General features: G+C 34.6%; 2 protein-coding genes across 4 annotated transcripts in view; one reads left to right on the top strand and one right to left on the bottom strand.

Annotated features, from left to right (window-relative positions):
• Positions 1-3,167: 3,167 nt before the first annotated feature.
• On the top strand, positions 3,168-17,491 carry TTC14 (tetratricopeptide repeat domain 14). Of its 3 annotated transcripts, XM_012736988.3 has the most exons (12): positions 3,168-3,489; positions 3,961-4,085; positions 4,202-4,401; positions 5,633-5,717; positions 5,877-6,006; positions 6,321-6,476; positions 6,889-6,960; positions 7,354-7,473; positions 7,576-7,698; positions 14,087-14,204; positions 15,147-15,256; positions 16,061-17,491. In XM_012736988.3, exons 1-12 carry the CDS (start codon positions 3,329-3,331, stop codon positions 16,980-16,982), a joined length of 2,322 nt encoding a protein of 773 aa, XP_012592442.1. In that variant the 5' UTR covers positions 3,168-3,328; the 3' UTR covers positions 16,983-17,491. The 3 variants fall into 3 exon arrangements, 2 of the variants coding, with proteins under 2 accessions (XP_012592442.1, XP_012592443.1); XR_012919641.1 differs by lacking the exon at positions 16,061-17,491 and having other exon boundaries at positions 14,087-14,720; positions 15,147-15,257; XM_012736989.3 differs by lacking the exon at positions 4,202-4,401 and having other exon boundaries at positions 3,352-3,489.
• Positions 17,492-19,286: 1,795 nt separating this feature from the next.
• CCDC39 (coiled-coil domain 39 molecular ruler complex subunit) overlaps positions 19,287-27,097 on the bottom strand; it is a 71,522-nt gene continuing 63,711 nt past the window's right edge. Inside the window, exons 15-20 of the mRNA XM_012736986.3 lie at positions 25,952-26,111; positions 24,750-24,856; positions 22,809-22,949; positions 22,491-22,670; positions 22,265-22,350; positions 19,287-20,651 (exon numbers count right to left, since the gene is read on the bottom strand). Of these exons, the coding sequence (XP_012592440.1) occupies positions 20,504-20,651; positions 22,265-22,350; positions 22,491-22,670; positions 22,809-22,949; positions 24,750-24,856; positions 25,952-26,111 (822 nt within the window). The 3' untranslated portion in view covers positions 19,287-20,503. The remainder of the gene's footprint in view (positions 20,652-22,264; positions 22,351-22,490; positions 22,671-22,808; positions 22,950-24,749; positions 24,857-25,951; positions 26,112-27,097) is intronic.

Here is a 27,097-nt window from a genome sequence, read left to right as displayed (position 1 = left end):
TAAAGTTAGAGGTAACACAACAGACCTCTGGGTCTTATGTCCTACCCACCCTCCCCGACATCTCATCCTTATCCCAAGATGAGGAAGAGACCTTGCTGAAATTGTCTGCATCAAGTCGAGAATCAAAAGGAAACTGCCTACAAATATTTCTTATAAAGTCATAGATTATTTGTATGTCCTTCATAATTGGTAATATAAAAGTTTCTAAGATTAAAAAAAGACTTTATCTTTTGTAGATGGTGTCCCTAGCAGATTTTACTTGGGGAAATGGAAGATCCAGGAAAAGCTACACTGAGATATGCTACTTCTGCCACTGCTTTATGCGACTACCTTGCTTCATCTAAGTTTCTGTGTTCTTTTCAAATAAATCAGGAATTTACTGTTTTTGTATATGTGTGTATATGTGTGTGTGTGCAAAGGATGCAGGGGGTTTCTTCCTACCAATCTGTAGCCTACCTGAAGTGACACACTTACATAACCAAAATGTCTATAATTAAAATATCCCTACTTACCTCAAGGTCAAAGTCGCTGTCTACAGAATGCATCTTGCTCTTCACATCCCTACTTCTTTAATTATACTGCCCTCTCTGCCTGAACTGCATATACTTGCCTCCCATCATTTCTTTCACCCCCAGCAATTCACACAACCTTACTTGGCAGAAAATAGGATTTAAGCAAACACCCTAGTAGGTGTCCACAAAAATAGTATTATACTTACCACTGTGCCATATTTGTTTCTTTTTATGTCTACTCCTCTGTTGTACTGTGAGCCACTCAAGAACCATCTTTATATCTCCATCATCTTCTTCGTCTTTATCTATCTATATCTTCTTCATCTTTATATCTCCAGGGTCCAGAGTGTTTGTTAAAGGATGTAAATATGTATTTATTTAGAAATGGAATTTAACATCACAATAAAAATAGGCCCAGAAGCCAGACATCAAAGTTCTGACTGTTTTGGATGTTCTGATTTATTTCTCTCCCACCATATGCTCTGCCCTGCCCCTTACCCCAGTATTTTCATTTAATTATTCATATTGCTTAATCTAGAAAAGTTTCTTGGGAAAGATTTTTAAAGTTGTTTTTTGAAAGGTGAAGCAAGAAGTGAAAAAGAAGAAAGTATTTTCTTTCTGTGCCCACCTTGAGAAGTCCCATATGTAGGACTGGTTTCTCTAAAATGAGAAACAAAACTAGTCCTGTTACTTTCTCTCCTCACCTCCTTCAGTGCTATGTAAAAGACCCAGTGTTCTGCCCCTATCCTTCAAAGTCAAACGGGTATCTGTTCCAGCAGAAAATGAATTTAAATGCATCTATAACTATACAAGGCTTTATCTCCTGCAGTGAGAGTAGTATTTAAGAAGTGAAGAACACAGTTGCCTTTAGCACCTAACTAATATGGCTACCTCCATATAAGACCAGCACTAACCAAAGGTAGAAAACCCCAACCTGAGTTTTGAGTACACTTGCTTAAAGCTCACTTCTTCTGTCTCTACTTTGTGTGCAGCAAGCATCCAATAAATGTCACTCTTGATGAATTCTGCTTACCCTCTAAAAGCAGTTGCTGTCTATTTTCATGGCCAGTTTAGATGTTCAAGATATGGGGTGGCTGTGGATTACTCTAGTGTTGGAATTAGAAAGAACAGACAGATCTGACAGTGATGAAAGCATGCGCTTCTCAAAAATGGCCTTACAAGGTGATACTCCCAGGCTAAGTGTCACTATTTGGCATCCTGTTCTCAGATACTGGTTTCTCAATCCCTCCAAATAATTAAGTCCTTGATGACAAATTGATTCAAACCAAAATCACATATTTATCAAGATGTCTACACAGATCATTTTTAGTGGTCAGTTTTCCTTTTCAGTAACAGCATCCTTTCCTAAAAACAACAATTCTTTAGAGCTACCACGGCTTAACACAAATCAGTCTGTACCAACTTATTAAAGTTTCTTGATATGCCTATGGTGACTTGAAATTTATTACCTTTTAAACTTATACTCTTCTTTGTTGCATTTTCTCAAGCCTTAGTAAACTCTTTTATCTATTTGCCTGAATTTTCCACAAAATAGTGTGGAGGCACCCTTTATGTTCTGGATTAGGTCTTCTCTACAGGTGGTAAGATGGTTATGGGCATAGTGATCTCCTCAAAGACAGACACATGGCCTGAAAGGGGGAAGACTCACTGCTACCATTTATTTCTGTTCAATAGGCCTATACTAAACTACACATATTTGAATGGTGCAAATTTTATATTAGAATAAAACAAAGGCATATTATCTCAAAATTAGGGTTAGTTAGACCTTTTATTATGATAAAATTCTGTCCATCAACTCTGCCTGTCAAGATCTATCAGACCTAGATTGGAATCCTAACTCTAGCCTCTTACTAGCTGGGTAAAGTTGAGCAATTTATTGAGACTCTCTGGGCCTGTTTTCTCATTCTCTAAAATGAGAATACAGTGAGACACAGTGGCTAGGTTCTCAAGTCATTAAGTAAGGGGGGAGCGGAAGCCACGTTGAAATTACCTTTGAAAATCACTTGAAGTATCCATAAGTAATCGATTTTTGCGCACAAATCATTATATGGTAAGTCTTATGGACACTAAATTTTGAACCACCACTAAGATAAAGAATTACATACATATATTATTTATTATAAAACTAGAATGGCATATGTCTATCTCTAGACATTAAAGCCATTCTGATTTTATAACTCTAAACTCACTGAATGTGGTATAGATGGAGAACACAACTCCAGTTGCTTAACAAATGCCAGTGTCCTTTCTTCCTTCTTCCCTTTAGCCTACCAGGAAACCTTCCCAGGGGAGCCGTTTCAATGTGGCTATGCCCCCCGTTGACACAGGTACTGATTTATGCGGGTGTACTTTGAGGAAAGAACCTGGTGCGACTCATCTGGATTCTCACTGGCACTTAGAAACGCCTCAGTGAACATGAGAAGGAATCATTAATTACCCTCGATTAGAGCTCAGACTACTTCGACGTAATAACGACGCCACGTAAATTTTAGAAAGCAAGCTTCTCGCACACATCCCAACCTCGAAGTCCTAGACCGCCCTCAGTTTGGGAGAGTCTTAGCTCGCTCCTTTGGGCTTCCGTAGTCTCACTCGGTTTCGCGAGACCGACGCCGAGCTCCGCCGCGCTGCCGCTGGGGGAGGCTCCATAACATTTCCGGGAGGCAAGCATGTAGGAGATGGTGCTGTGAGCTTCCCGCGGCCTCCAGGCTGCTTCCTCGGCCTCCTGGACCGCCCGGCTCGAGTACGGAACCGGGGGCTCGTAGCCCACCGGCCGTCGAGCCCAGCAGTCTCTAGCCATGGACCGGGACCTCCTGCGGCAGTCGCTGAATTGCCATGGGTCGTCATTACTCTCCCTGCTCCGGAGCGAACAGCAGGACAATCCACACTTCCGGAGCCTCCTAGGGTCGGCGGCCGAGCCCAGCCGGGGCCCGCCACCCCAGCACCAGTTACTGGGCAGGTAAGGAGAAAGCTGCGCCGCTGCGAGTCTGGGGGAGGGGACGCAGCTCGAGGCTCGGCGACCGCAGCGTGGCGGCTCCTTCCGCGAGTGGAGCTGCGGCCGCGAGAGAGCACGTGAGGACTGCGCGCTGCTGTGCAGGGCTCGGCGGAGGGCTCCGCACACCTCGGGTGTGCAGTGCGGGATGCGGGTTGAACGTTTTCTCTCGTAATGCTTAGCAGAGTCACAGATTCTTTAAGTAAAATTCCTTGGGTTTTCGTGTCTGGAGCTGGAGGAGTCACTTTTTTTAAGTTTCCCTGTCCCCCACCTCCAGGTTGGTGAATGAGGGAATGCCAAGTTAAAACTTTTTCTCTAAGGATGTAAGCCCTGAAGCTCAGGATGGAGTGGATTGTGCGATGAAAGCTGTTGTAGAAGCTTGTACTTAAAAAGGCTTTGTAAGTAAACCAACATTTATAAATTTTGTTTCTTTTTAAGGAAAGAGAAGAGAGTTGACAACATAGAAATACAAAAATTTATCTCTAAAAAAGCGGATTTGCTTTTTGCGCTTTCCTGGAAATCAGATGCATCTTCAACTTCTGAAATTAATGAAGACAACGAAGGTAAGTTTAGCTTTAATATCTTTTTAAAATTGCGGGTTTGCAGTTTGTTTTAACAGTACTTCAAATGGAACGGAACTCAGCACTATTGTTAGTGATTTTGTTAATTATTTTTTCAGATCATTATGCAGTCATGCCACCTTTAGAGCAATTCATGGAGATACCTAGTATGGATCGGAGAGAGCTGTTTTTCAGAGATATTGAGCGTGGTGATATAGTTATTGGAAGAATTAGTTCCATTCGGGAATTTGGTTTTTTCATGGTGTTGATCTGTTTAGGAAGTGGCATCATGAGAGATATATCCCACTTAGAAATCTCTGTAAGTTACTTTTTGTCTATTTGGATTGCTTCTATTTTTGAAAAGTTATCTCAGGGCAAGAAATTATTTGCATCCAGTTGAGCTTAAATATACTTGCCAAGATGCTTTTGGGAATTAAATATTAATTCAAGAAAAGTAAAGTTTTTTAAAAAATCACGTATGGAAGAATTATTTACACAGTTTCTTCTTCCATTTCTGGGTTTGGGAGTTTTTTGGACTCCTTGGTTGGCAGGGGCAGTGTCCTTTTTTAAATACTCAAAGAGATATCAATAGATATGGTGACTTTAATTGGTATCTGGACTAAGTTCTTCTAGTTGAACATACGTAGTCTTAATTATTTAACATTTGGCATTAAATAACTGGCATGTGAATAATTTAAAGAAAACTGTCATTTATGTATTTATAATAATTAAATGTAAGTAGCTTGTATATTTTGAGAAGATACTTTGCCCAAGATGAATAGTCCTGAATTAGAACTAATTTGTCACTATAAAAGATTGAATATTTGCTGTCTTTTAAGGCGGGTAAAAGGAAGCAAAGCAGAAGGTATCACAGACTGGATAATGGACAAAACTTTGGAGAATGCACATTTCATTTTCATTGGAATCACTATACTTTCTAGACAAATTTTAGTTTTATATTTGATGCATGCAAAATATCTTTTTTTGTCATCCATAATTATACTTGGTTCCTGACACTAATGGAAGTTTTCGTGAGTTTTTTGTTTTTTTGAGTCAGAGTCTTGCTCTGTTGTCCAGGCTAGAGTGCAGTGGCATTGTAATAGCTCACTGCAGTTTCAAACTCCTAGGCTCAAGCAATCCTCCTACCTCTGCCTCCTGCATAGCTGGAACTACAGGTGTAAGCCACCACCCTGGCTAACTTTTTAAATTCTTTGTAGGGACAGGGTTTCATTATGTTGCTCAGGCTGGTCTCTAACTCCTGGCCTTAAGTAATCCTCCCACCTTGGCCTCCCAGAGTGCTAGGATTACAGGTGTGAGCCGTTTCACCCATGGTGAGTTTTTGAACTGAACCAGAAAACAAATTTTACTGTGTTTAGACATAGAATTTACTTTTAGCTAAAATCCTTATTGAAATTTAGACTTTATGGTATTAATTGTTTTTCAGTGTCTTGTGCACTATTAGCTGTCCATACTGAACAACTAAGATAAAAGAAGACACAGTTCACACCAAATATTGAAATGTCTGGTATTTTAAATGTTTCTCATTGCAGGCTCTTTGTCCATTAAGAGATGTACCTTCTCATAGTAACCACGGAGATCCTTTATCTTATTACCAAACTGGCGACATCATTCGAGGTGATGAGTTTCATCATACTAATAAAAAGTAAAAGTTGTTGAATTTCTGCTTTTATTAATTTTGAAAATAAAGTCTAATGAGGGTAGTGTTTGGGAAGTATTTTTTTTTATGTTAGTTTACATTTTCTTACTAATCAGCTTAGTTCTCTCTCTTTTAAGCTGGAATCAAGGATATTGACAGATACCATGAAAAGCTGGCAGTATCTCTGTATAGCTCATCTCTTCCACCACATCTGTCTGGTATTAAATTAGGTGTAATTAGTGCTGAAGAGCTCCCTTTGTACTACAGGTAATTTATCCATATTATTTCAACAACAGTTCATTACAAAAGTTGCTTGGTTTTAAAAAGTTGCAAATTTTGTCAAACTTTTGACAACAAAGGGGAATTTTAATTTCTCTTATTACAAAATGTGTTCATTTGATATTTATAACTCTTAAATTATTTCTAACTTGGTAAAAGGAACCATATAATATTGCCACACCTTCATGTACAAAGAGATATTGATATTTAACCTTCATATGATGTTATTTTGTTAATAGAAATGGGATGTGCAATTTGTAGTTGTCATTTCTATATTTCTTGTGTTTGTTTTTTTTTTAAAGGAGGAGTATTGAACTAAATAGCAATTCTTTGGATTCATATGAAAATATCATGCAGAGTTCCTTGGGATTTGCTAATCCAGGCATAGTTGAATTCCTTCTAGAAAAACTAGGAATAGATGAATCTAATCCACCATCTTTAATGAGAGGCCTGCAAAGGTAAATCAGTATTATTCTCTTAGGTAGTGAGGAGAGTGGTGCTAAGTTCAGGAGCTTCATAGCTGAAGGACATACTTGACCATACTAAGCCTACTAGCAGGACTATGCCAAAGGTTGAATAAACCAAGTGATTCCATCTTCTCTTGGATTGGACTCTTTTTATCAGTGATTAAATGTGTGCCATGAGACCAAGTAGAGAAGGGTGAGAAACTTTTTATAAGAATTTTATATATATGCTAAAGAAAAATACTGTTTAACAATAATAGTAATGTCTGACACTGCAAGGATTTTGCTATGTAAATGAAGTACAGATTTCTTGCTTGGGATTATCTCTTTGAGTGTTGAGTGCCTGTCAGGCAGAGTGAAGTATAGTTATTTAAAAAGTATTTCTGGTTTAACTTTTCTTTAATAGCAAAAATTTCTCTGAAGATGATTTTGCTTCTGCATTGAGAAAGAAACAATCAGCATCTTGGGCTTTAAAATGGTATGAAGACTCTCTTTCAACAATTTCCATTATCTGTCTAGTCTAAGGTCAGAGTAAGGCAAGAATACTTAATCATTATTAAGACCAAAAGTTCTTTAAAATGATATCCTTTTAACATTAGTTTTTTAAAAGTAGTCTTACATTGTATACATAACAGACTTAAGCTTTATCCAGCATTTCCAATTTTTTTCAAAATTAATATATTGATATCATAGTTTCATAAATATGTTATGAAGTATCCAAAGGCATACTGCTTCTTAGGTATATTGAGAGTATTTTGAAAACTAAATATTTCCCAAATTTGAGGACATTTGCTTTTAAAATTATCCACACTAACATTTTATTTAGATATTCTGTGAAGTGTTTGTGATGCTTTACAAATGTCTTTTTTAGTGTGAAGATTGGAGTTGATTATTTTAAGGTTGGACGCCATGTGGATGCTATGAATGAATACAATAAAGCTCTGGAAATAGATAAACAAAATGTGGAAGCTTTGGTAGCTCGTGGAGCACTGTAAGTGAATTAAGGATTTGAGGAATGTTTGCAAGGTAAATGTGAACAATATTATGAATACCTCACAAGATAAATTCCTCTAATTTTGTTTCATGACTCTAGATATGCAACAAAAGGAAGTCTGAACAAAGCAATAGAAGATTTTGAGCTTGCATTAGAAAACTGTCCAACTCACAGGAATGCAAGAAAATACCTCTGCCAGACACTTGTAGAAAGAGGAGGGCAGTAAGTGTTGGATTTGGTTTAATAGCAGCGGTCTAATATTCAGCCAGTTACCATAAAATTTTAATATAAGGAAATAGAGTCTTTAACTCAATTTAGAACACTTTTTATTTCAGTTTTAGTATAAATATAGTCCTCCTTTTTAAATCTTGTCCCTTTTTCTCGCCTTATTACTGGGGTTCTTTATGATTGGAGATATTTTACTGTTTTGAGTTCATTGTTCTGAATATCTGTTCTCATTACATAGAAGTATAACTTTAAAAGTACAAGAGATTAGGTATTTTCTGAAGCTTTTATTTTAATAGTGAGGAATTTAATTTCTGATTTATTTTAGAAGTAGTATAATGTCAGAAATATAAATTGCATATTATATAGTTAATTTCGAATAAGATTTTGCTATTCACCTTATTATTCCACTCTGTCCAGCAAAATCCACAAATTAAAGAGCAAGAACAAACCTATATTCATGTTACTATCCTGAGATGCAGGCATAATGCCTGGCTTAGTAGTTGTATCATAAATATTTAGTGATTGACAGATCAGTTTAATTTTTAAAGTATTTTAAAGAAATGTAATACTTTAAATAGTTGGGTAACAACATGCTTTAGTATTAAAAGCCAGTTTAAAATTAATAGCATCTTTTTGCTATTAATTTTTAAACATAGAATCATCTCTTTTCTGTTTCATGAGTTTGCCTAATCACTCCTACTTCTGTGGTCACTCAAGTTCGATTGATCACAAATTCCAAGATAAGGAGATTTTGCAGTATTTGTTTATAACTCCTACGAACTTCTAATTAGTGATTAGAGTGGCTTGTTTACATTCTCAGTAGGTAGATAGCTAGTACCTGCTTAAGTGTGGTTGTAAGTATTATCCACATGTTGCTGTCTTTTAGCTGAGTGAATGGCAACCATCCAGTTAGCCAGAAGTTATGGTCATCTTTGATTCATCTCTAACTCCCCATATCCAGTCTACTGATACAAAAGTGATCCCATTGTGCTTTTTCAATTACGTTTTCCTTCTAAGAAGTAAAAGCATTTTGGCCAGGCGTGGTGGCTCACACCTGTAATCCTAGCACTCCGGGAGGCCGAGGCAGGCAGATCACTCAAGGTCAGGAGTTCGAAACTAGCCTGAGCAAGAGTGAGACCCCGTCTCTACTAAAAATAGAAACAAATTAATTGACCAAGTAAAAATATATAGAAAAAATTAGCCAGGCATGGTGGCACATGCCTGTAGTCCCAGCTACTTGGGAGGCTGAGGCAGGAGGACCATTTGAGGTTGCTGTGAGCTAGGCTGATACCACGGCACTCTAGCCTGGGCAACAGAGTGAGACTCTGTCTCAAAAAAAATAAAAATAAAAAAGAAATAAAAGCGTTTTGCAAAGTTCTTTCACTGCTCTATATCTAAACTTTCTAGTTCTGATTTTTCATAGCATAGACTTGTGAGTTTCATCTAATGATTATCCTTTGTACAGGCTGATTATGTGTTGGTGTTTCCAAAGAAATTTTAAGAATCAATTTTCTAGGAAAAATTTTCTGTAGAGGGAAAATATTTTATAAACTATTAGGAAAATCCAGCCTATATAATTCTGTGCTGAAGTTCAGGATTGTACTAAATTTGTGGATAGCAGTTTATCACTTGTTTTCATGTATTACAACAAAAATGTGCTATATTGAATATGGCTTTATTTATTTCTTTATATAGTTTTTGCTTTCTTGTTTTTCCTCCCCTAATATATTTTTCTTTTACAACACATTCCAAACCTAGGAACCCTGATAGATTTCTTAAACTCTTTATTAGAAGAGAATTTCCCTTGTACTTCATTTTATTTAATTTTTAAAAATTTTTTATTATAGGTACATAAGAGTTGAATATTTTTATAGGATACTTGTGTGATGTTTTGATACAGGTATGCAATGTAAATTAATCAAATCAGGGTAATTGGGGTATCTATCACCTGTGGCATTTATAATTTCTTTGTGTTAGGAACATTCCAATTCCACTCTTCTAGTTATTTAATATTTCAAAGTATACCCTAAAACTTACTGTTGATTATAGCCACTGTTGTGCTATCAAATATCGTTCATTCTACCTATCTTTGTACCAATTAACCATCCCCACTTTATCTGCCCTACTGACCCTTCCCTCCCTCTGATAACCATTGTTCTACTCTCTGTCTCCATGAGATCAATTGTTTTTAGTATTTAGCTCCCACAGATGAGTGAGAACATGCAAGATTTGTCTGCCTGTGCTTGACTTATTTCACTTAAAAATAATGTTCTCCAGTTCCATCTATGTTGTTGCCAGTGGCAGGATTCCATTCTTTTTTGTGGCTGTGTAATATTCCATTGTATATACCACAATTTCTTTATCCATTTATCCAATAATGGACACTTAGGTTCCAAATCTTGGCTATTGTGAATAGTGCTGCAATTAACATGGGAGTGCCGATATCTTTTTGGTATACTGATTTCCCCTCCTTTGGATATTTACCCAACAGTAAGATTGCTGGGTCATATGGCAGTTCTGTTTTTAGTTTTGTGAGGAACCTCCATATTCTTCATAGTGGTTATACAAATTTACATTTGCACCAACATTGTACAAGGGTTCCCCTTTCTCCACATCCTGTCTTTTTGACAAAAGCCATTTTAACTAGGGTAATAGGATATCTCATTGTAGTTTTGATTTGCATTTCTCTGAGGACTAATGATGTTGAGCATTTTTTCATATACCTGCTGTCCATTTGTTTGTCTTCTTTTGAGCAATGTTCAGATCCTTTGCCCATTTTTTAATTTGATTATTTGATTTTTTTTTCTTATTGAGGTTTTGGAGCTCCTTATATAGTCTAGTTATTAGTCCTTTGTCAGATGGGTAATTTGCAAATATTTTCTTCCATTCTGTTGGTTGACTCTTCACTGTGTTGACTGTTTCCTTTGCTGTGCAGAAGCTTTTTTGCTTGATGTGCCCATTTGCCCAGTTTTGCTTTGGTTGTCTGTGCTTTGGGGGTATTGGTCAAGAAATTGTCGCTCAGACCAGTGTCCTGAAGTATTTCTCCAGTGTTAACTTTTAATAGTTTCATAGTTTCAGGTCTTAGCTTTAAGTCTTCAATCCATTTTAATTTGATTTTAATATATGGCAAGAGAAAAAGGTCTAATTTCATTTTTCTGCATATGGATATCTAGTTTTCCCTGCACCATTTATTGAAGACATTGACCTTGGCACCTTTGTCAAAGATAAGTTCACCATAGGTGGATTTATTTCTGCGTTCTCTATTGTGTTCCATTGGTCTATGTGTCTGTTTTCATGCCAGTACCTTGCTGTTTTGGTTATTACAGCTCCATTTGAAGTCAGGTAATGTGATTCCTCCAGTTTTGTTCTTTTTGCTCAGCATGACTTGTCTATTCTGGGTCTTTTGTTGTTCCGTATAAATTTTAGAATTTTTTTTTCTATTTCAATGAAGAATGTCAATGGTCTGTTGATGGGGATTGCACTAAATCTGTAGATTGCTTTGGGTAGTGTGGACATTTGAATAATATTGATTCTTTCAATTTATGAGTATGGAATATTTTGTGTACTCTTCAATTTCAGCGTTTTATACTTTTCATTTTGGAGATCTTTTACAATCTTTAGTTAAGTTTATTCCTAGGTATTGTATTTTATTTTATTTATAGCTATTGCAAATGAGATTACTTTCTTATTTTCTTTATCAGATTATTTACTGTTGCCATATAGAAATTCTACTGAGTTTTGTGTGTTGATTTTGTATCTTGCAACTTTACTGAATGTGTTTATCAGTTCTAATGTTTCTTGTGGAGTCTTTAGGTTTCTTTAGGTATAAGATCATATCCTCTGCTAACAAGGATAATCTGACTTCTTCCTTTCAAATTTAGATGCAGTTTCTTTTTCTTGTGTGATTGTTTTGGCTAGAGCTTCTAAGACTATGTTGCATAACAATGGTGAAAGTGAGAATCCTTGTCTTGTTCCATATCTTAGAGGAAAGACTTTCAGTTTTTTCCCATTCAGTGTGATACTTGCTGTGGGTCTGTCATATATGGCTTTTATTGGGTTGAGGTAAATTCCTTCTATACCCAGTTTTTTGAGATTTTTATCTTGAAGAGATGTTGAATTTTATTGAATGCTTTTCCAGCATCAATTGAAATGATCATATGGTTCTTGTTCTTTCTGTTGATAGGATGTATCACATTTCTTGATTTGTGTATGTTGAACCATCCTTGCATCCCTGGGATGAATCCCACTTGATCATAATGAATAATCTTTTTAATGTGTTTTGTTGAATTTGGTTTGCTAGTATTTTGTTGAGTATTTTTGCATCTATGTTTGTCGGAGATATTGGCCTGTAGTTTTTTTGCATCTTTGTCTTGTTATAATATCAGGGTGATACAGACCTCATAGGATGAGTTTGGGAGTATTCTGTCCTCAGTTTTTGAAATGGTTTAAGTAGAATTGGTATTATTTCTCCTTTGAGTGATTGATAGAATTCAGCAATAATGTCATTAGTCCTGGGCTTTTCTTTGTTGGGAGACTTTATTACTGCTTCTGTTTCATTGCTTGTTATTGTTTTATTCAGGTTTTAGATTTCTTCCTGGATCGATCTTGGTAGATTGTATGTGTCAAGGAATTTTATCCATTTATTCCTAGGTTTTCCAATTGATTGGCATATACTTCCTTATGGTGGCCTTTTAGTTTGGCTAAAAGTGTGTCAATTTTGTTTATATTTACAAAAAAACAGCTTTTTGTTTCATTGATCTTTGTATTTTTTTGTTGTTTCAATTTCATTTATCTCTGGTGTGATCTTTATTATTTCTTTTCTAATTTTGGGTTTGGTTTGCTCTTGTTTTTATAGTTCTTTGAGATGGATTGGTAGGTTGTTTATTTGATGCTTTGCTACTTTTTTGATGTAGGTACTTACTGTTATAAACTTTCCTCTTATTACTGCTTTTCCTTTGTCTCATATGTTTTGATATGTTGTGTTTTCATTTTCATTTGTTTCAAGAAAGTTTATAATTTCTCTCTTACTGTCCTCATTGACCACTGGTCATTCAGGAGCATGTTATTTGATTTCCATGCATTTGTATAATTTCCAGTGTTCCTCTTGTTATTAGTTTCTAGTTTTATTCCATTGCAGTCAGAGAAAATACTTGGCATGATTTCAGTTTTTTTAATTTTTTAAGACTTCTTTTGTGGCCTAACATATGGTCTATCCTTGAGAACAATCCATGACCTAAGGAGAATATGTATTCTTTAACTGTTTTATGAAACTTTCTGTAAATATTTATTAGGTTTGTTTGATCCACAGTGCAAATTAAGTTCAATGATTCTTTGTTGATTTTTTGATATCTGTATGATCTGTCCAGAAAATGGAGAGTTGAGGTCTCCAATGATTATTTTATTAGGTTTGTCTCTCTCTTTAGCTCTTATATCTTGAGCAAGAAGACAAAAAGACAAACCTATCAAAAATAACCACTACAACTTTTTGAGAGATAGATAATATACAAAGATATTATGGAAACAGCAAAAATTTTTAAATTTAAAAAGGGTAGTAGAGTAAAAGGTAATGTTTCTACTATGGTCTCTTTAGATTTCCCTTTGCTTATTTGTAAGCAGAGTTATCATGTTTAAATTAATTGGTTATAAAACATTTTTTGCAAGCCTCCAATCAAAAACCTACAATAGACACACAAAAAATAAAAAGGAAGAAATTAAAACACACTGTCAGGGGAAAAACACAGGAAGGAAATAAAAAGGAAAGAGAGGAACACAAAAGAACCAGAAATCAAATAATAACACGGCAGTAGTAAATCCTTACCTATCAATAATAACATGGAATGTGAATGGACTAAAGTCTCCAATCAAAAGACATGGAGTGGCTGAATGAATTAATAAGAGCCAACCATATGTTGTCTACAAGAAACACACTTCACCTATAAAAACACTTAGACTGAAAATAAAGCGATGGAAAAAGATATTCTATGCAAATGGAAACCAAAAAATACAATCAAATAAAATAGATTTCAAATCAAAAACTGTAAAAAAAAAAAAAAAAGATAAAGAAGGTCATTATGTAATGTTAAAGGGGTCAATTCATCAAGAGTATGTAGCAGTTCTAAAGATATATGCACCCAGTGTTGGAGCAATCATGTATATAAAGCAAATATCAGAGTTACAGTGTGGCTTTAGTTACTAGTAATGAATTTGTTTTATGTGATCTCTTAACCAAATAAGTTGTAATAAAAAGCACATGATGTAGCTGTTGTTCATTTTGGAAAATAATTTGCTAAATGTTGTCTTATATAAGCTTCTGATCCATATATGTGTATTTGGGTACTTTTGTAGTTTTCTCAAAAAGGCTAAATTTTTCTTTCAAATTTAGGTTAGAAGAAGAAGAAAAATTTTTAAATGCTGAAAGTTACTATAAGAAAGCTTTGGCTTTGGATGAGACATTTAAAGATGCAGAGGATGCTTTGCAGAAACTTCATAAATATATGCAGGTGATTCTTTATTTCCTCTTAGAAATTTAGTGATATTTAAAATTAATGCCAAAATTTAATTTCTTTCTAGGGAAAACTATGCTAGATTACTTAAGTGAGGCAATATGAGAAGTTTCTTTGTAGTTAACAGCTTTTCCTAATTGAGTTTGACATTGCTTGGTAGTGCCTCTTCTTTTTTATGTTTGTACTCAAAAGTAAAAATACCCCTATGAGAAAATTCCTATTGCCTAAATTTGGTACTTGGTTTTGAGAACTATTCTGGTAGTGAGCTTACCTGGTGGCTATAAAATTATTAGTGTTGCTATAATTAAGCTAATTATAAAAACCTTTTTGAGACATATATTAAGCTGTCTTTTCCTGTAATACTGATGATGATGTTTTCTCATGCATTTTCTTCTGAATTGGACCATTGCTGCTGTGTCTGTGACATCTGGTGCTGCTCATCCCCATCCACAAACTGGAAAATGATTTCTTATGTAATCATGCATTCAACTGGGCTGTGCTATTTTTAAAATGGTTTGTATTTGAACATGGTGATTCCCCCCTCATTTCACTTCAATGAAATGTGTTTATTTGAATTTTATTTGTAAAATTTGTGTCCTGTTTAAATTTTCAATTTTTTCAAATAATTTTTCATATACTTTATTTTTGGCCTTTCTTGCACTCTGGGTTATGGGTACCACTGCAATGGCATCCCCTTTTTTCATGGGATATCAACTGCAATATGGTCCTCAATACTGTTCTGGCCATTTTCAATGATTAATGCCAAACATCTGTATGATTAATTTTTTTATGTTAAAAAAATACTTGTTCAACACTGCCTATATGGTGTTTTGGTTTTACTAAATTGGGTTTCTGGTTGGGGTGGTCTTTTGAATACTGGGTTTTATATATTCTGCTATTTTTAACGTGTGGTTTTTTTCGATATCTGGGTTCTAAAAGAAATCTTTGGAATTAAGAGAAAAACAAGCTGAAAAGGAAGAAAAGCAGAAAACAAAGAAAATAGAAACAAGTGCAGAAAAGTTGCGTAAGCTCTTAAAAGAGGAGAAAAGGTAAACTATGATATTCAGTACTTTTTAACCTAAGGCAACTACTGAGTTGAACCTAAAGTGCCATTGAAAGGTAAAGTAAGTAAAAAAAATAAAAGCATCTCAATGTGGTAATCAATGACTGATAAGAATTTTTAGCAAGTATGTGTTCCACACATTTTTGTATTAAAAAGATAATAAAGTAAAATGGAATGTAAGGCTAGAATTCTGCCAAAAGGAAAAATTATCTTAGAATTAAAATATAGAATAAGTTATTTTAATTGACTGTAGTTTTGGAAGGAAATGTGTTAGAACTAGAGCAGTGATTCCTAATTAGGAGTGGTTTTGTTCCCCAGGGGATGTTGGCAATGTCTGGAGATATTTCTGGTTGTCATAACTGGTGAGGTGCTACTAGCGTCTAGTAAGTAAAGGTCAGGGATGCTCCTGCAATGCTCAGGATAGTTCCCACACCTACCCCCAGCAAACAATTATTTGGCCCAAAATATCAATAGTGCTGAGGTGGCAAAACCGTGAACTAGAGGTAGCCAGATACAAAACTTTAGTTCTCTTTATGTGTTCAGGTAGTTTTGAGTTTTATGGTGGTGGAAAAGTTTGCTGTGTCTTTCAGAAATGATGGATTTGCTTACAGTGATACCTGTTTTTGTAAGCATTTTTCCCTAAAAATCATGCTTGATAGTAAAATTAGATCTTGTAGTAACTGGGATTAAATGAAATCTTAAAGGAAACAAATAGAAACAAAATCTTTATGAATAACTTGGTAACATTTTTGTACTTAACATATCTGATGAGTCAACTACACTTTTTTAGGCTAAAGAAGAAAAGAAGAAAATCAACTTCTTCCTCTTCAAGTGTTTCGTCTGCTGATGAATCACTTTCTTCTTCAACATCCTCTTCCTCTTCTGGCTACAGAAGGCATAAGAAACGTAAGAGGAACCGTTCGGAGTCTTCTCGCAGTTCCAAAAGGCATTCATCTAGGGCATCCTCAAGTCAGAGAGATCAGAGTAGGAAAGATGAGTGCTACCCAGTTCCAACTAATACTTCAGCGTCATTTCTTAACCATAAACAAGAAGTGGAAAAACTACTCGAAAAGCAGGATAGGTTACAGTATCAAAAGACACAGGTAAAAGAGAAAGATAGATGCCCTTTCTCTTCATCTTCAGTTGAAATACCGGATGATCTTGGAGGTAGGTCTGAAGAGCCAAGAGATTTTTATAATAGCTATAAAACCCAGCCATGTAGTAGCAAAACAGAAAAGCCATATAAATCAGAAAGACATTTTTCCAGTAGAAGAAATTCCTCAGAATCTTTCTGTAGGAATTCAGAGGACAAGGTAAAAACTTACGGTTATAGGAGATTTGAAAAGGATATAGAGGGAAGAAAAGAGCACTATAGAAGGTGGGAGCCAGGTTCTGTGAGATATACCACTTCACCAGGAAGCTCAGACAACTCTTGGAAGTCAGTTGAAAAATACAAAAAATGTACTTACCCTGGATCACGTGATTTCAGTAGACATGAACAAAGGTATCGATTAAATACAAATCAAGGAGAATATGAAAGAGAGGACAATTATGGGGAGGATATCAAAACAGAGATTCCAGAAAAAGATGGACTAAATAGGAAAGAACACTCAGAAAGCAGAGTTAAAAAAAATTTACCTCAAAATTTACTCAATATATTTAACCAGATAGCAGAATTTGAGAAAGAAAAAGGAAGTAAGCCAAAAACTTAATATGTCAAGGAAATCAGCACCATTATACTACATGCTATTAATTAAAATTTTGGAATGTTTTGTTCATAACAGTCCAATGTAAAAATCTCTGCTCTTAAAATTATTTGTAGAGATTACAGAAAGCAAATGTTTTTTAGCTTTTCTCAAATTTGATTCGTTTCAGTTGTAGGTTCCTTTGTCACAGCTTGATTTTTAGGCCTTTCGTGTATATATGTACAGTATATTTCTTATTCTGACAATTTGAGTTTCTTCACCTAAAGATAATTCTCTGAAAGTATTGTTTCTTCCTTGTATTATGGTATACAAGAATTCCTGGAATCACCACATCCTACTGTTTGAGAGAGAATTAAATTTGTGCGTTGAACACTTAGACATCTTTGTCAAAAATTATTTCATTCTCTTCTGTTAAATTAAAAGCCCTCAACTTTTGAAAGATTATGTTTGAATGTTTCTTGATTATTTGTATCATTTGTTTAAATATTAAATTTTTTGCACAGTTTTATTTGAAATCATAGATTATGTGTCTTAATTTGCTTCTAAAGTCTATTTTAATTAAATGGTTTGTGAATGGTCATTGCCAGGTTAATAAGTACCTTAGAAATAAGATTGTGAAAGTTGAATAGGAGCCCATTTTTCTTATTTCTTCATTATTATTTTTATCTTACTGCTAGCATTATAGCCGTAAGATATTTTTTATCTTTAAATAGATTGACAAACCCTTAGAGACGTCTATATTCCAGGCAAGAATAGATCAGAATAGAAAAGAATCTTTTAGCAAAAAGTGATGGCAGAGAAGTACACTGTAAATCTCATTTTTTCTAGGGAAAGAAAATTAGGAAACTGTCCTAGTATTGCATATGTTCAATCGGGAAAGCACTAGCCATGTTTTTAAATAGCCTAGGTCTGGCCTGCATTTCTACTTTTCTTACTACCTCCTCTCCCTTGATGCTTCCCTGATTTCTCCTTTCTCAGGGTATGAATAAATAACTAAACCAAGCAGAGCCTGGTTTTACTTGGTATAAGTTCCAGCTTCTATAGCTGAAGAAGGAAGGGACTTGGATTGTAAAGATCCTCCCCGAATTACTGAAAACAGTATAGCATACTCTTTGGGAGACAGAGATAGGAATTGTAGGTGTTGGGTTTACGTCTAGAATCTTTCCAGTTTAAGATTCTAGAATCAGTAAATGATATGAATATTGTCACTCATGATGACACTGGATATGAATAGGGAGGTAGGTAGATGGGTATCCTTCTACAAAGGTCTAGGTAAGAGAGAATGATAGAGGAAAAAAGACTTTTATTCCCTATTCTGATTTGTAGTTCTTGCCAACAGTAAAATACTCACCCTTTAAATACTGAGTGTGTACTGTTTGTGTCATGCAAACTCCAGTGATGGGAGCCTAGTGAAAAATCTGAAATTTGTTTTGCAATGGAACAGGAAAAAGAACCTCTGGTTAAGAGCAATAAATAATGGCAGTAGAAATGGGCCATCACTCAAGCATTAGTGTTTGCACCAAGAAATTCATCTTAAAAGAGTCCTTAGTTCTACGTATTAATAGTTTTAGTATCAGCGTTACATAGTCCTACATAGTGGTGTTTTTAGAAAGTGGAAACTACCTCTTGGTAGGTCATAGGATAACCCTTGACCTTTTGGAATCCCAAACACAGCTTATCATTTTACACACACCATTTAAAGTTAGGATAGTACCTTAATCCTGCAGGCTGCCTGAATTGAAAAATTCCGTCTTTCCCGGGGCCTCTCCACTGGGAAATATTGAATTTAATCAGAGTACACAAACCACTTTAGGGATGTGTTCAGGAAGCCCATCACAGGAAAAATTGGGGATTTATATTGTCAAGAATTCTTAGTGACTGGTAACTTCAGTTTTTCTCAACATCAGTATGTCTGTAGTCTGACTGTGTCTTGGTTTCCATTAGTAGGTGAAGCACAGCTTTTGGACGTTCTGGTAACTCCAGCCTTGGAGATAGAGAGGTTGATCCCCTTCCTCACTATTTGGCCTTACTACACTGAATATAGAACTGTTATTTAAGGGTTAAAGGTAGACTTGTATGCTAGCCTAAGAACCTAACCATTCCATTCCACAAATACTGCGTTAGCCTCTGGAGGTTGACTCAATAATAGGTAAAAGTTGTTGTAGTGCAGTTACTACATGTCAAGCCCTGTGGATTTTGCATATATTAATCTAATTTTAGTAAATTTATGATGTGGGTAACTTTACAAACAAGGGAAAAAAGCATAGAAAAGTAACTGCCCAAAGTCACAGAGCTAAGACAACCCCTGCCTTCATAGAATACAGTGTTTAATATTCTTTCAAGTTCCAAGTAATTTACAAACTAATATAGGACAGAATAAGAATGGTGGTATTCTGTGAAGGAGGATTGAATATAGTAAAATAGAAAGGAAAAAAACTGGTGAACAAAGTGACTGAGGTTAGTCAGTTTTTAGATCCTATAAATCTCATGCATTTAGAGCAGTGTTTTAGCCAAAAATTATATTATCCAGCTTTCTCTAGCCATCTTATCCATTGGACTTTGGTATACCTTTTCCTGTTTCTAAAACAAAATAATAATCAGGAGAAACAGATTCATTACCACTAATTTTTAGAAGGAAATGAAAATGACAGTTTTAAATGACAATTGTAATGAATATTTTTTCCAAGATTTGAAGAAAGCAAATACATGGATTCTAATATATTTATTTGAAAACCCAGTTTTATAATATTCCATACTCTATTTCAAAAGTTCAAAGCATTGGGCACATGTTATATTATACATGTAAAGTATTAACTGGAAAAACTAATTCTAAATCTGGTGGTCTACCTCCGCTGTAAATTTATGAAATTCCTATTGCAAATCATACTTAGCTTGCTTTAAATTGTTTATTAAATCAAGAAAATTTTTAAAATATTTTATATGCTTGGTTGGCTGTATCTGTGAGGAAATCTTTAATGTGTATGATTTCTTTCAATGTCAGAATGGATTTAAGAAATTCTTAGAAATTTAAGCTGTACTTTTTATCAATATACAGTGTTTCTCCTTTCAGTTTTCTTTGAGGGGAGGAGGTAATGCTACTTTTTGGTTAAAAATTATACCAAAAAAAGGAATTGCCTTCAACAGATTTTTTCTCCCAAAAGTCTGGGGGAAAAAATTTTTTTTTTGAATAAAGAAAACCTAATTTGGGGATCTTCTAGGTTGAGAATTTCCATATTGTTATAAGTTCTTAATAGTACAATGAATCTTTAAAAATTTCTAACACTACAAACTTCAAAATTACAGTGAAAAACACCATTTCCCTATGTGGATGTAACATAGCTTTGTCAAGAATCTGCTATTGTTTTCCATCTGTATGAAGAAAATAGTAGGAAAAATAAAAAAATTACTTGATGTTTTTTTAACTATCAGTTTTTTCACTTCTCACTGGATAAAACCTGTTTGGTCATTTTGTATTCTAAAGTATAAAAGTTTTGTGTGTTTACAACTTGTTCAAAAGGTTAAAATATTTACTTGCTGCTTTTTTTACTAGAGCTACTACTAGCAGAAGTAGCTGGCCTAGAAGCACCGTCTGCTAGTGAAGAGGAGCCCGGGAAGTTGATCTGTAATACTTTAATTGAAGTCTGAGAAGCAGAAGTATTTGTACTCCTAGATGACCTAAAAGAAAAACCAGAATTATTATAAATTTATATTTAAGTGTAGACCCGCCCCATTGGGTAAAAGATACCATAATTCCATAAGTAATTAAAGAGATCGAACAGTACATATTAGTAATGTTAAAAAGTTTAAACCAAGACACATAAATCTTGCATGCTCTCATTTACGTGTGGGAGCTAAATATTAAAAGTTTAAAAGCAATTGATCTCATGGAGACAGAGTCTGTAGAATGATGGTTACCAGCAGCGAGGAAGGGGAGGATAAAGTGGGGATAGTTACTAGGTGCAAAAATATAGTTACATAGAATTAATATTTGATAGCACAACAAACTGACTATAATCAACAATAAATTAGGGTATACTTTAAAAAAAAATAAAAGTAGAACTGTAATGTTCCAAACACAAAAATATTAAATGCCTGAGGTGATGGATACCCCAATGACCCTGGTTTTATTAATTCATTGTATGCTTGTATCAAAACGTGTTATAAAGATATACAACTATTATGTACCCATAAAATTAACATTTACAAATTTTTAAGAAGTTTTTAAACTAGGACCATTAGGTATAAAAAAATTTTTTAAGGAAAAGAAAGATGACCATAGTTTCAAACCAGTAGAAACATAGCTCAATAAGTATGTTTCTATATGAGAAAAATGTTTGCAACTATAATCAGTATTTTTCAGTTGGAATCATTAAGCAATAAAGGCTTCCAAGACGATAACAAAAGAGAACGAAGGGAATTTGGTGCTGGCAAGAGTAATTAAAATGATAGCTTCTGTAACTTAAGCTAACGAGGAAAGCGAGAAGTGTACTGATTGACAGATAAACAGGTGAGGTCACTTGAAAAACAACGAACCACACACTCCTGAGATAAGTTTTTATAATATATTTTGTGCAAGTACAGGGATTATCTACTTACTATATTTATGCAGAAACAGTTTGTTTTACTTAATGAAAAACACTATCTTTTAGGACTTCCCTTTTCATGAAATCTCTAAATGGACTAAGGAAAAGTAATTTAGTAAGAAGCTGCTGAATGCAGGAGTTTGGGAATTCTAAAATCAGGATCATTATTAATTTTATTTTGTCAGCAAAACACAAGAGGGTTTATTTAAGCATCCCTGATGATAGAATTCTGGATAACAACTACAGAAGTAAAAAAGTTTCCATTTCAGCAAAATAAAGCATCATGAATAAAATCAAATTCTGATTTTCAAAAATTTCAGAATGTTTTAATCACAAAAATCTTACTCCATATGTCTATACATCTAAGCTTCCCTTTTATGGTTTAAAAACATTTCTCCCAACTTAGGTTTCACCCCCAAATGCTAGATGTAACCCACACATTTTACTTTATCTCTGCTTTATCCTACTGAAGGCTGATAGTCACAAAGCACTTGTGCCATAATAACAATGGTGATGCCAGCAGAAGCAGAAGGAAAGTCTTGCTCTGCTGGCTGTTTCTGCATTTTGTCTATGTGATACTGACCTAGTGAGGTGGCTGAAGGTGGCAGTGCACTGGCTGGTCCAACAGTTGTGCTGTGGAAGTGGCTTGATTCTCTTAGGCTAGCAGCTGTGAGAGTTAAGGAGCTATTTGACTTTCCCACTTACCTTACTGATAACAGTGAAGTCTGTGAAGGAGATCTAGAACTCCGATGACTGCCTTTAGTACTAGCTGTAGGTAGTTCCAACCCACCCTGGAGAAATTCAATGGCAATCATTAGTAATACTTACTGCATTTTAGAAAAAAATATTTTTAATTAGATTCCACTTTATGACAAATGCCATAAAATTTTTATTTTCATGAAAAGTGTTTAAAAAATATACTTCATATTACCTGTTGAAAGTATGTTTGAAGGACAGTACGGATGTCAGCATTTTCTTCTGTGACATCAAGTAGCATTTCATCAATGATCTTGTGAAACTCTTTCACCTCACGAAATTTGATGTCTTGTTCTTCTAGTGTTTCATCTTTTGTGTTTTTCAAAAGACGTATTTCTTTTATGAGTTTTGCACACTGTTGGTAAATAATAGTCAATTATATAAACCTATTTTTGGAACTTAATATTTTTTAATGGATGTAGGAAGATTTGAAGTCTCATTTGGGACTTTATAAAATGTAAATATGACAGATGAGTTTTTAAAATCTCAATACCTGTTTAGTTACTCTTTCTAATTTTGGCTTCTGCTCCTCAGTTTCTTTATTTAGTTGAAACCAATAAGCCTGCTTCTCTGATAATTTTTCTTTGATGTTATTTGCTACATGTTCAATAACTTCTAAAGTATTTTCCATGCTCTGTAGAAAATAAAGTATTAACATACTTACTGGTTAGAATCAAATTGACTTTTATAACTTGCCATTTGTCAAGCATTCATTTAATTTTAATTCGTTTATTTATGTATATTATATACATTCTATTGGTAGATAATAAGTAGAGTCATATCCCACATGACATTTTTAATGACAGACTACATATAGGATGGTGATCTCATGCATAAGATTATAATGAAGCTGAAAAATTCCTATCACCTAGCAACATTGTAACACAGTACAACATGTTACATGTTTGTGTCTAGCACATGCAGTTATGTATAATACTTAATACTTGATAATAAAATACTGTGCAACTGATTTATGTATTTACTATGTACTTTTTATCGTTATTTTAGAGTGTACTCCTTCTTATTTAAAAAAAGCAATAACTGTAAAACAGCCTCAGGCAGTTCCTTCAAGAGGTATTCCGGAAGAAGGCATTATTACCATAGGTGACAACAGCTCCATGTGTGTTATTGCCCCTGAAAACCTTACAGTGGGACAAGATATGGAGGTATAAGACAGTGATATTGATGATTCTGATCCTGTGTAGGCCTAGACTAATGTGTCTTAGTTTTTAGTAAGAAAGTTTTCAAAGTAAAAAAAAATTTAAAATAGAAAAAAAGCTTATAGGATAAAAGGAAAAAATATTTTTATACAGTTGCACCTTGTGTTTGTGTTTTAAGCTAAGTATTACAAAATAGTCACAGTCTTAAAAAATTAAAATTTTTATAATGTAAAAGTGTTACAGTAAGCTAAGGTTGTGTTTTTACTGAAGAAAAAAAATTTTAAGAAATTTAGTGTAGCCTAAGTATATAGTGTTTATAAAGTTTATAGTAGTCAGTAGTGTATAGTAGTGTCCTAGAGCTTCACATTCTCTCACCACTGACTCACCAGAGCAACTTCTAGTCCCGCAAGCTCCATTTATGGTAAGTGCCCTAGACAGGTGTACCATTTTTTTATCCTTTATATTGTATTTTTACTATACATTTTCTATGCTTAGATATGTTTAGGTACACATCTACCATTGTGTTACAGTTGCCTACAGTATTCAGTAACATCCTGTATAGGTTTGTAGCCTAGAAGCAATAGGCTATATTAGGCTGCAGTACACCATCTAGGTTTGTATAAGTACACTCTATGATGTTCACACAATGATGAAATTGAGTAAGGACACATTTCTTAGACTGTAACCCTGTTGTTAAGAGATGCATGACTGCTCGTATGGATTAAATTTTGTATATAATTCCATTGGAAAATATTTTTAAACCACTTTGGAAAAATAAACAACATAAACTATTGAAATCATGCAGTTTTCAAAGATATACAGTGCATATCATCTCTTCAGCTTTATTAGTAAAAAACAAATAGGGCCTATACAAAAGCATGTTATTTTGTCTTTCAGTAATTTGCTTTAGTGACTGCTTTCCACAAGATTATTTTTATCTTTCAAGCTTATTGTTTTAAGCAATCTTAATGTGATCTTTGAGGAATTAAATAAAAGTTTATTAAATAAAGTTAGTGGATAGATCATAATTAACTATGATCTATCAACTAATAACGAGTACTTTTCAGCACTTAGTACTGGGATTTTTAACTTTGATCACTTCCTTTTCTCTCCTTTAAATGAAACTGTTAACTCCTACTATCTACATCCTAAAAAAAGGCTCTAAAGAACTATCTTCTTTCTTTGTATGAGATCAAGGAATAGAAGTAGTAATAATAAGAATACTAGTAGTAATAATTTTGAGGGCTTATTACTAAATAGCCTGTAGAATTTACCTGGATATCTTCTTGCAGTTCTCTGATTTGTCTTTGTTTGTACCTGTATTTTTCATCAGCAGCTCTTTTTTGTTCTTCTAGTTGAATTTTTAGCTCATACTCTGCACCTAGAATTTAGAAAAATTTTAATTTAAATTTTCAACATAGTTGGCATGGATGTAGAGAGATAGGAACACTCCTACACTGCTGGTGGGACTGCAAACTAGTTCAACCTCTGTGGAAAGCATTATGGAGATACCTTAAAGCGATACAAGTAGATCTGCCATCTGATTCAGCAATCCCACTACTGGGCATCTACCCAAAAGAACAAAAGACACTCTATAAAAAAAGACACCTGCACTCAAATGTTTATAGCAGCAAAATTCACAATTGCAAAGTGTGGAAACAACCCAAGTGCCCATCAATACATGAGTGGATTAATAAAATGTGGTATATGTATACCATGGAGTACTATTCAGCTTTAAGAAACAATGGGGATATAGCACCTCTTGTATTTTCCTGTATAGAGCTGGAACCCATTCTACTAAGTGAAGTATCCCAAGAAAGGAAAAACAAGCACCACATGTACTCAGCAGCAAATTGGTATTAACTGATCAACACCTAAGTGGACATATAGGAATAACATTTATCGGGTGTCGCGCAGGTGGGAGTGGGGAGGAGGGGATGGGTATACACATACATAATGAGTGCAAGGCGCACCGTCTGGGGGATGGTCACACTTAAAGCTCAGACTGGGGGGGGGGGAGGGAGGGCAAGGGCTATATACATAACCTTAACATTTGTATCCCCATAATATGCTGAAAGAAAAATTTCAACATACTATGTTGAATCAATCAATTTTAAAGTATTACATAAATTAAACATCTAATATTTTTGTTATGAAAAGTTAAGTTTCCTTTATCTCCTTGTAGAAAAACAGTATAAGCCATTTCTTGTTTTGTCAACATAGAGCAGCAGCATAGTACAGTTTTTTTCAGATTTGAAATTAATTATCTAGAGAAGTGATATGCCATGTACCACTAGAACTAATAACAGAAATAATGCCTTAGCAGGCCACTTACAAAAAAGGGAGAGGGGGAGGAAGGGTGATCAGTTTTTGTGACCCAATCAAACATGATATACTTTGTTCTCCATAGTGTTCCTTTTAACTATACAATTATCATTATATATACTTATAAATTTTTTTTAACAATCCTACATACTAGATGGAGTCACTTTTTTAAAAGATTGCTTGTAATTGTTGTTGCAGCTCTTGAGCACCTGCAGGGTGTTTTCTAGAGCATAGATTTCTTTTTCAGCTTTGTTGATCTTAGCATCCAAACTGTCACCTTCCTTTTGAAGTTCTTCTTTTTCTTGAGCAGCCTATTGAAGTATAGAACAGAACTGGTTGAATAAATGTATTGATCATTGGGGAAAATATCTAATGTCTGTATTTGGGGAAGAAAATAGTTAACCTGTAACAATAACAGTTAACCTTTGGGCCTACACATGACACCAAGCATTTAATTCTTGCACTTGATTTAGAGTAAAAGACCAAAGCCTCAGGCTTTCAAAATGTGGCACCTGTTTGGACCCATGTGACCCATGATAGATATGCAATAACTAACCAAAGTTTACAGAAAACTCCAGCAAAAGTTGTCAAAAAGTTATCAGGTATAAACTTGGAAGAGGAACGAGATTAACTAGAAAGAGATTTGTAACTAGACATTAAATCAGAAGAACATTTCTGGACTCAGAGAGATTCAGGAACAATTTCTTATTTCAAATCTTAGTGAACAAGGTACATATTTTACTATCAGGTATATATTTTTAAATTTAAAAAATAATTGTAGGCCAGGTGCAGTGGCTCATGCCTGTAATCCTAGCACTCTGGGAGGCCGAAGTGGGAGGATTGCTTGAACTCAGAAGTTCAAGACCAGCCTGAGTAAGAGTGAGACCCCCGTCTGTACTAAAATAGAAATATTAGCTGGGCATCGTGGTACACAACTGTAGTCCCAGCTACTTGGGAGGCTGAGGCAGTAGGATAACTTGAGCCCAGGAGTTTGAGATTGTAGTAATCTATGACACCATTGTACTCTACCTAGGGCAACAGAGTAAGACTCTGTCTAAAAAAAGAATAATAATTTTTTTAAAAGATCATTGTGATAAATGTGACTAGAAAAGATGAAGTCTATAAACTGCTAAAGACCAAAATTTCTTCCAAGAGTGGACATATTCAGTGACTTTTACCAGGGTAACTCTGTCACTGGGTTAGGCTCTTTAGAGTTATACCCAAAGAATTCCAAAGAACAACTCAGATTAAAGGTTGACAGACAGATAGTGTGTATATGTGTGTGTGTGTGTGTGTT

This window comes from Microcebus murinus, chromosome 1 (genome assembly GCF_040939455.1).
Source record: "Microcebus murinus isolate Inina chromosome 1, M.murinus_Inina_mat1.0, whole genome shotgun sequence".
Classification (NCBI taxonomy): domain Eukaryota; kingdom Metazoa; phylum Chordata; class Mammalia; order Primates; family Cheirogaleidae; genus Microcebus; species Microcebus murinus.
The sequence above is the reverse complement of the archived record's forward strand: the minus strand, read 5'-3'. Positions and strand labels throughout refer to the sequence as shown.

Coding starts and splice junctions, on each gene's coding strand:
- TTC14 (XM_012736988.3), top strand. CDS start 3,329: ATGGACCGGGACCTCCTGCGGCAGTCGCTGAATTGCCATGGGTCGTCA. Junction 4,402..5,632: donor TATCCCACTTAGAAATCTCT/GTAAGTTACTTT, acceptor TTCTCATTGCAG/GCTCTTTGTCCATTAAGAGA. Junction 14,205..15,146: donor AACTTCATAAATATATGCAG/GTGATTCTTTAT, acceptor GGGTTCTAAAAG/AAATCTTTGGAATTAAGAGA.